Source organism: Kryptolebias marmoratus, linkage group LG20 (assembly GCF_001649575.2).
Source record: "Kryptolebias marmoratus isolate JLee-2015 linkage group LG20, ASM164957v2, whole genome shotgun sequence".
Lineage (NCBI taxonomy): Eukaryota > Metazoa > Chordata > Actinopteri > Cyprinodontiformes > Rivulidae > Kryptolebias > Kryptolebias marmoratus.
In genome coordinates this window covers 18,812,496-18,822,160 of record NC_051449.1, presented here as the reverse complement: position 1 = coordinate 18,822,160, position 9,665 = coordinate 18,812,496, and the positions used below count along the sequence as shown (strand labels likewise).

General features: G+C 45.5%; 1 protein-coding gene across 2 annotated transcripts in view; it reads right to left on the bottom strand.

Moving 5' to 3' along the window:
* The window catches only part of LOC108238298 (glutamate decarboxylase 1), a 13,901-nt gene extending 5,248 nt beyond the window's left edge, over positions 1 to 8,653 (bottom strand). The window contains exons 1-6 of one of the 2 annotated variants that reach the window (XM_017420274.3): positions 8,407 to 8,650; positions 7,538 to 7,639; positions 5,886 to 5,942; positions 3,716 to 3,856; positions 2,380 to 2,622; positions 1,286 to 1,376 (exon numbers count right to left, since the gene is read on the bottom strand). In XM_017420274.3, the coding sequence (XP_017275763.1) occupies positions 1,286 to 1,376; positions 2,380 to 2,622; positions 3,716 to 3,856; positions 5,886 to 5,942; positions 7,538 to 7,613 (608 nt within the window). In that variant the 5' untranslated portion in view covers positions 7,614 to 7,639; positions 8,407 to 8,650. Of the gene's footprint in view, positions 1 to 1,285; positions 1,377 to 2,379; positions 2,623 to 3,715; positions 3,857 to 5,885; positions 5,943 to 7,537; positions 7,640 to 8,406 lie in introns of both variants that reach the window. The other variant, XM_017420275.3, reaches the window with a different exon arrangement.
* Between the last annotated feature and the right edge of the window lie 1,012 nt (positions 8,654 to 9,665).

Below are 9,665 nucleotides of genomic sequence, written 5' to 3'. Positions count from 1 at the left end.
GGGGGGGGGGGGGCGTGTCATTATGGAAGAGTGTTCGAGTGTGGGAAGTCAATGGGCCTGTCTCTTGGGGCATTCTTCCAACCAGGAGATGAGATGGGGAAAGTCATCTGATTGGAGGGCAGTTTTCCTGGGCTAATGTTTGAGAAATAAAATGAGCGGAATGTCTGAAGAGTGAAAAATCTTTGCTTTAACTGCCCACACTTCATCCAGCTCCGGTGCTGCAGCAGGATGCTGATGGACGGTAAACCAGTAACAGGGTCCTCCAAGAAGCTTTTTCCCTCATATTCACTCCGCTTGACAGAAGGTACTTAGAAAAATGACAAATCAGACCTGGGACTTGTTGGATAATTGAGTTCATTTTCTTGCCTTAGAACTAATTTGTCCCAAGAATAATTACTCCTGCTGTTTGATGCACTTCCTTCATCTGTGTCCCCAACGTAAAACACATATTTTGACCCATTAATTATTACTTCCAAACAAAGAGTATTTGATAGACTTAGCTTCTGCAAAATGACTAATTTGCTGCATTTCTCTTTTTTTTCTTTTTTTTACCTGATTAGTCTTGCTTTAGGGAAAATATTATGGGAATCATTTTTTGTTTTTTATTTCATAACTCAAAGGATTTCTGGCAATAATCAACCTCTAGCATTAATAAAGGCAGAAAAAAGGAAAATTAATAGAACCAAAATACAAATTGAGGTTGCTAAAGGGCAAAAACATTAGTTTTTAGAAGAAAATACATTGTAGAAAATAAAATTATTACCTTATTTATCTATCCTAAAAGAAATATTTGACTGCTTTAACCCCAAGTAAAAATACATTTCTGCATGTTTGTGAGTTTTTGTGGCTGATTCTGTTGCGGGGATCATTCCATGTGTGTTAGGAGTGTGTGAAGCAAATGTGGTTCGTGTCCTCTACCAGACTGGGCCACCATGTAGGTTTTGACCTGGAATCAATATGCAATCTAACCATCCCTGGGGCTCTGGGGCTGGGCGGCCTGCGATACACACTACAGCGCAGCGGCAGCCCCGCGTCTGTCAATACACGGTCTGCGCAGGACAACCAGAGTGCTTTATATAAGCGGCCCGAGCGGCCGCTGCCACCTGTGGTGGGGCGAGTTCACGGGGAATGGCATAAACGCTTCCGGCACGCTGCAAATTGATCATAGCTGGAGGATATTTCCAGTGGCCTTCAAATAGAACATCTCAGCTGTCCCCAAATGACGTATTGCGTAGATAAAAAAATTAAAACCTGAGCAGAGAGACCCGATCATGGCGTGACTTACATGTTGGTGTTGGCTGTGGAAGTGAGCCACTCCCCTGCCAGGCCGATGATGTCCAGACCTGAAGATAACTGGTTGAAGAATCGTGGGTGACCTAAACAGAAACAGAAACAGAAACAGCATGTGGTGATTCATATACAGAAGGGGTGGGAGGAGTGGGGGGAAGCTCTATAAATGATATAATGACTGCAGTGGCCTGGAGACTAAATCTGACCTCCTCACTGTGATTATGATTTCAGTGTAAAAATCAAAAAAATAAAAGCTCCCTTCATTTCTCTCTTCATACCAGATTCCACTCTTTATTTCCCTGGTCAGCATGACACCCTAGAGATCTGACGTAGCAGGTTTAGTTTGCAGAAATGACAGTGGTTAACAGCTTTCTGACAGCCTTTTAGACACCGAGCTGCTTGCACACAGACGCCCCCCCCACCCCGAGCCTGGAGCCAACATGCAGTCCTGGAGACAAGTGCTCTGTGAATGTTATATTCTGTACCCTCCACAGTGTATAGATGCACTGTAAGCATTAAATAATATACAACAAAGGCAGCAACAAAATCAATTAACGAGCTTCTGCTGAAAAAATAAAAAAAATCTGGCAGAGATTCTAACCGGGGAGAAGGAACAAAAGAGACCTCTGTCTCCTTCAGCACCGCGGACAGCTCCCCGTCGCCTTCTCAAAGTGAAAGTTTAACCTCCTGAATGTTTTTTTAAACGGGAATCAGAACCAAGCCGAGAACTGTGTGATCTGTGAAACCCAAGGGACAGTTTGAGCTTTGTTGTTTGAACAGCTCCTGTTAAAATACCCCCCAGGCCACACTCGCTTTAAAAAGTCCTATGGGGGGAGGACAGAGGGGTCAAATGATTTAATAAATAAGGCAGCCACCATAGGGGGCTGAATGCTGTTAAAAACTGTTTTTACTCCAAATAAAATGTAAAAACACTAATTTATAACGATAAATTAAAATTACAATAACTCCTTATAATAAGTCCTTACAGGCCCAACACAGTCTTAGGCATTATTGCTTGGCTGTTTAAAGCATCAACCCTGTGTGAGCAGATTAATGGAGCAGGCCACACCTGGAAGTCCCCTGTCTCACCTGTCCGTATGCCGTACTTGAGGGTGTCCCTGCAGTCCACCAGGATCTGCTCCAGGGACTCGGGCTGGTCCGACAGCTCCAGATTGAAGCCCTCCATCCCCTCCAGCAGCTGGTGAGGGTGGTGGAAGTCCAGCACCTTGGTGGAGCGGTCGAAAGTCTTCTTGATGTAGTTCGTGAGAATGTCGACCACCTCCAACAAGAACTGGAGGGTGGGTTCCTCTCCATTTTTAGCCGGAAGGAGGTCTAAAAGAGGAGGGGGAAACAGCGGGAATTAGACACATTTTGAATTGGCAATGGTTTAAAAAAATGTCCATTTTAAAAAAAAAATTCTGACCATTTCTCACCAAGCTACTTTTAGCTTATTAGCTAGCCTAATCGCTTCGAATAGCTAAACACCTAAAGCTAAAGCTAGTTTAGCTTGTTTCGTGGCAAATTTTGGCAAATGGGGTTTTCCAAACGCCCCCAAAAAATGAATTAAGTTACTGCTTTAATTTTTAGGACGTTCAATATAAGTCCAATAAAATATTTTTCTTTTCAACTCAGGCATATTAGCAGTTCGTTCCGCAGCGTCACTTTCCGTTTCACCCCAAACTAATTAGCCGTTAGACTCAGCGGTTAGGTGTTGCGTCGAAATCCGTCCCTCGGTGAAACGAGCCTCCCAGCCTGGCTGAGACTTCCAGCCCTGAATGGTGCGTGTCCGCTGCTAAAATGTGCACATTTTGGCATGTAACAATAAAAATCTAAAGATATATGCGTCACAAGAAAACAAGTCAGTTGCGTGCATGGATTTGACAATTGTGTGACAAATCCAAAAAAAGGTTAAAAAAAAAAAATGGTGATTTTATTTTTTTCTCCATAAGGACGTGTTTCCTCTGGACATATAATAAAGGATCCAAAAAAATACTATGGTATATTTTTTCCCTTAAAATACTATTAATTCAAACACAGATAAGATTTATAATAAGAGGTTAAAGGGGAAACGGAGCACGCTGGTGGGGGAAGAGATCTCGACACAACACCGGGTGTGAGAAAATAATTGGCAATTGTGACAAATTGACTGTAACAATAAAAAAACGGCTCTGTTTTTTTATGAAACCAGGTGAAAATCAATGCAGCCCTAATTAATGTAATATTACCATCTGTTTAATGACGGCTATTATCGAACAGAAAGATAAAAACAACAATAAAGATGCCTTTTTAATTATCCGGATGACTTTTCTCGGCTGATAATTCGACTCGAAACGACGTGCTGGCGGTTAAAGTGTCCGCAGCTCGTAACGACGCACAGCCCTGGGAGGAGATCGTTTGTGAAACGAGTCCGGGAGGCCGCTCTCACCTCTGGCGAACAGGTTGGAGAAGTCGGTCTCCGTGCGGCGGAAGCGCGCGTCCCTGCCGTCGCCGTTGTCGCACGCGAGCAGGTTCTTCTGGCCCGCGAGCCTCGCTCTCTCCTCCAGGCTGTTGTTCTTCTGCAGGAACCCTAAGGTGTTACACGGCGAAGAGAAGGAGTTATCCCCGAACACCTCCATCACTTCCACACAGGTAAACAAAAAACACTTAATGAATAAAAAAACTAAAAAAAAAAACTATGGAGAGGCAGTTAAATATCCTGCGTTTAATTCAGTCTGAATTTAAATTAGGCGCGCCACGGGCCTCTAATGGTGTCTGAGAAGTCTAATCTGGAATGCTGGCTGATCTGTGAGGGGGGTCAGACTTCAACGGGACATGCGCCGGCACCGGGAGGGCCCGCCTGTGACATCAGAGTCACGCGCGCCGTCGTGCCCCGCACCCACCCAGCGGACCGTGTAGCTGCTGTCTGCGGGAGGCCTGAGCCCAAACAGAGGAGTCACACTCCTCACCTGGAGGGGGTAATATTACACAACATCCCGCTCGTGGCATTCAAGACCCCCTCCCTGATTCCCGATCTACCTTCTCTATATCTGTCTGAAAAGGCGGGCGACTCTGTTTTTGCCCCTTGTCTGTTAGCAAAATATTTCATGAACCACTGGATGGATTTTAATGAAACTTTCAATAAATAATCACTGAATATACATCTGCAACTAATTAACTTTTGGAGTCAAACCAATCCGATGTGGCCGCCAGAGGCAACTGACATTGAAAAACACAAAAACAGCTGTAATTTGGTCAGTTTTACAGATTATGAGCTAAAAGTCGGCGTGGTTGTAGCTGAGAGTGCTCCTCGACACATATTTTGAGCGCTAATAAAGTGCGCAATAAATGTTTAAATTTTTTGGACATTTATATTTTGGACTCAACTCTGTCTGTCTGTTAGCGAAATATTCCACGAACCACTGGGCGGATTTTAACGAATCTTTCAGGGAGCAATCATTTGGTGCGCATATACAACTGATTCACTTTTGGAGTCAATCCAACGAAAAAACAAGCCAATCAATGCGGGCCATGACAAAAATGGTTCGCAGATATTGCGCTTAAACTTGACGTGGTAGTAGATGAGAGTCGTTCACAGCACACAGTCAGAGCGGGACCACGAGATGAGCCCAGGCCTTTAAATTAAAACATCAACGAGTCAGTTAAGTGTATAAATGTGTTTTCTAAGAGAGGGGAAGCAAAAAAAACCCGCAGACTTCTTGAGCTGATTTGTGGTGAGACAAACAGCTCAATAACCCCCCCTTGTTTGGTAGTGTCTTTATCACATCCATCTCTGCAGAATCCATATCGCCCGGAGGATATTATTCTCTGGATCCAGATAACTGGAACGCGGGTTATCAAAAAGATTGACCGCTGAAAACTATAAAATAAAAAAGGAAAGAAAGGGAAGCGGGCTTGCTGTCGTCTCGTGGGCTCGTTCTGTGTCTGGGGGAGTCTGAAGTGGTGGAGGACGTGTGGTGGGGTCAGGGGGCCAGAGGGGGGGGGGCTCCGGCCTCACAGTTGCGGGCTGATGCGCGCTGACCTTCCGAGGATGGAAACACGCGGTGACAGCAGAGGGTGGGCACTGCTCCGACAGGGAGGGGTCGCTTTCACAAATAGGTCAAACGGTGACATCACCAGTTTAAAGGCCTCAGCGTTCCTGGAGGGGATTGCGTGTCGCCCGCCGCGTCCGCGCGTCGTGTTTGGTTCTGAGCTCATCTTATGTTAATCAAACCTTGAAAGGAAAAGTCACGTGACACCTTAGACCGTGTGGTGGGGATGACTCTCAGCTTCTATCGCATCGGATTTTCAGCTCAGTATTTGTAAGCTTGGCTGAATTGTACCCGTTTTTTTTTGTTTTTTTGTGTGTTTTTCTATTATGTCAGCTGGCTGTGGCGGCCATCTAAAAACTGGGCTGACGCCAAAAGTTAATCAGATGAAATTGCGCGTCCGGTGATCACCTCCTGAGGGTTTCACCCGTCCAGTGGCTCGTGAGATATTTTGCTAACAGACAGACAGTGACAGGCCGAACACATGGATATGCAGTCATAATGACATCTGACAACGTTGACAGTGAGTGACAGGAAGTGGTCATCGTGTCCACGCCCACAGGAACTTACCACAGATCTTCATCCCCAGTTTCCGCGTGCAGCCGTGCATCCACGCATATTCGTAAGCTAAAACAGAACGAACGGGTTGAGTTTGGGATGCAAGGCCGCGGAGCGCGCGCACACACACACACACACACACACACACACACACACACACACACACACACACACACACACACTTAGCAGTTTATGGAAGTGTCATGCGCGCGCCTCTTGGTCAGTTGCGTCTTTCCCCCCACAATCATTCAGAACATCTCGCCATTCTACCCTCATCATCAGGACGTCCCCTATCTGAGCTGAATGAGTTCGGAGCGCGTGGCCCCCTCTCGCTCGGCTTGAGTGCGCCACGCAGCTGAGGGGCGGGGCGGCGGCGGCGGAGGCAACGCGCGTGAAATGAGCTCGCGGAGGAGGACGGGGATTAATTGGGTGAAACCCAGCAGGGCTGAGAGGCTGGAAATGTCTGAGCTGGAAGCGCAAATTTAGTTTCCGCACACACACACACACTAGGCGCGCGCGCACACACAAGACTCGGTCGCGCGCATGCAGAGATGGAGCCTGAAGGCAGAGCGCACCTGATGGGAAACTTCCAAAGCACAAAGGGAAGAAGTAAAAAAAAAGTAAAAAATAAAATAAATACTGAACTCTAGAAGCAGCCTGAGCGGAGCAGCTCGAGGGGCCAGGACATAAACACGTACGCACAGACACGTGCGCGCGCGCGCAGACACAACAAGCCGACAGGCAGGCAGAGGAGATGGAGCGTTTCGGAGAGATAATGGCAACATGCAGCAGCACCAGGAGTCCCACAAAACAAGCACATATCTCCTGTTTCTTTGTTCTTTCAATTTAAAACAGTTTAAAGAACCGAATATTCACCGCCTCCACTTAAAACAAATGACTCCAAATTATGGTAGCCTATTTGATTAAAATAAATAATATTAACAAATCTTTCGAATCGTTTCATTTCTCCGGACTTTCCTGGCTTTACTGGAGCCAGGTGTGTGTGCTGCAAAGGCTGAATATGACTAATTAACCCGGAGGTTAATGTATGGGCTGAGCCACTTAAAAAAATAAACAAATAAATAAACAAATAGGAAGGAAAAGAATTACCCAAGTGGAAATTTATCTGTGGGAAATGCTGAAAAGGACGGATTTAGAGATTTGTTTCGTTTCAAATCCAGATTTAAATAAAAAGGATGTAAGCGGGAGAATAAAAGCAACGAAATGTTTTTTTTTCCCTCTCCCTCTTTTTTTTGTGAAATCCTGATGATTTGTTTGAAATAAAAGCAGGATACTGTTGGTCTCGCGCGCCGCCGCGCTGCCGGACAGCGACAGGCGGCTGATGGCTGATGGCTCTGTTTTTAACCGGGATGATTAACGACGCAGCCCGCGCGGCAAACGGTCCGGGCTGCTTTTATCGGAGGAGGAGGGGGAGGCTAAAACACAGACAGAGAGAGAGAGAGAGAGGGAGAGAGGTGTGGAGGGGGGGAGAGAGGTGTGGAGGGGGAATGGGCTTCAGCCTTTGCGCACAAGTGTCCTATTTTTTATTTTTTATTTATTTTTGGTGAGGTGAGGCATCATGTCAGAAACAGAAACAGAAACAGGGGCTCTCCTGCGCAGCCTTTGAGGACGTCTGCTGGCGCGAGCGTGCGCGAGGACCTTACTTGACGACGGGGGTCTTAGGTTGGCCGAGTTGGGGTCCTGCTCCTCGCCGTTGGCTCTGGGTTCAGACGTGGCCATCGCTCCTCCGCTTCTCTGATCTTCAGCTGGGGTGGGGGTGGCGAGGAAAACAAACAAACAAACAAACAACAAAAATAATGATTCACCCGCAAAACAAAACGAGTCCAGTCAGGAAGAAATACCGGACCGGATCAGAATCAATCGGGAGGCCAGGCGGACCGAGACGCGCAGCTGGTGGAGAAATGCGCACACTTTCTGACATCCTTAAACATGTTTATTTTTAATTATTATTATTGTTTTTATTTTGCATCCAATAATCCATTAAACATAAATGCATTTGTCACCATTTCCCAGAAATAAAAAGGTACGAAATAATATAAGCAAACGATTCTTTTTATGCTTATTCTTCTTATTATTATAATAAATATTTTCAGTGCGTAACGGCGGTGTTTATCCATCCTCAGACAGGCTTTTTAATAAGGAACGTGTCTGCTCCTCTTAGAGGAGATCCAATTTCAAGGAACCGACACAAAAAAAAGAAAAAAAAAAGATTAAAACATATGAAGCAATATGGCCAATTAGATTTAGGACCAACTGAAATGCTAAAATAACAGATTATTTCACCGAACAGGTCCATTTAAAGAAGAAAAAATATATATTTATTTTTCTGTTTTAAATAAAAAACGAACAAATGCTTATAATTGTTGTTTGGTTCCGTTACATTTCCTTTTTAAGAGAGCCTATATTTTGGGACAGAAGCATCTTTTTTTCCCCTTCCCACCTGTCTGCCTGTGAGGACATTAAAAAAAAAAGCAAAACAGAGGCTGAAATGAGCAGAGAGGAAGAATCTTACCGGCTCACAAGTTGTCCAATCCAGAGAATGATTATTATTCTGTTTTTTAAATAATAATTAGCAATAAAAGGCACAAAAAGAGAAGCAGTCCAGTGGAGATGGAGTTGAGCGCGCTGAAAGAAAATCCCATCCAGTGACCCCTTCTTTAGATTTTTATTTTTTCTCTCCTCCCTGAAGAATATCTCCTCTTATTTATACGCGCGGCTCCGGCTGCCCATTGGTCTCCTCGCGCAGGCGGTGAGTCACGGCTCTGCCTCCCTCTGACGACTAATGATACCCGCCTGAAACTCTCTGACAGCAAGGAGACGATCTAAGAAGACTTCAGGGTAGAAAAAAAGGAGAAAAAAAGAAAGAGAGAGAGAGCAGAAAATATAATCAACAGTGACGCAACCACTTGGCGCGCACGTGTGGCGTCTCCAGGTGTTTCGGAAAAGGCAAGAAAGGCAGTCAGTCAGGGTGGGTGGGGATCTGAATGTGAAAAATGTTGGGTTTTTTTTCCTCCTATAAGGAGCTGACCTTGACATGTTGTGGAAAATTACAGCGACCCATCTGATCTCGTTGAGCTTTTGGGGTTTTTGGACGAAAAGAAAAGAAAAGTGCCTCGTTTGGGGGAGAGAGAGAGTGTGCGTGCAGAGATGAGCCACGAAAAGACAAAAAACACGAGGCTTTTCACCTTCAGGAGGTGATCTGATTCAAGCCTCCTGCATGACACGAACAATAAGACTGAGATATCAAAGTGACTCCAGCCTGGTGGGTGTTTGCTCAGCACCCTCCCTGTGCTCACTGAACAGCTCAGCCATTATGTCCATTCAGCTGCATTATCCTCCTCTCTTTGCGCTCTCTTCCACGAAACCTCCTTTTCCCTTTATTTCCTGTCTGTGTTGACTCATTGCCAGCGAGCGCCATTTGCTGTATGACTAATCCGGGCGCACTACAAAGAACAGGTCTCTACTCGCTCTCTTGTTCTCCGGCCAGGTAAACAAGTTGTAGCGCGCCTTTTTTGATAACTTTCCACTGTCTGGTTTGCATCATTTGGTGTTTCGCGAAGGGCCAAACCTCGGAGGCCTGTGGAAAAACACCTCCCGAACCGAACAGCCCTGCTGGCTGTGAGAAGCAAGCGGATGTGGCTCAAAGCGTGGTCCAGATTGGACTCGAAATCTACTGGATTTCACTAAACAAACACAAGAAAAACCAAAAATCGACGATTACTTCCAATAAGTACCGTTAGTGTCTGGACCTATAGCGTGCATTCATCCTAA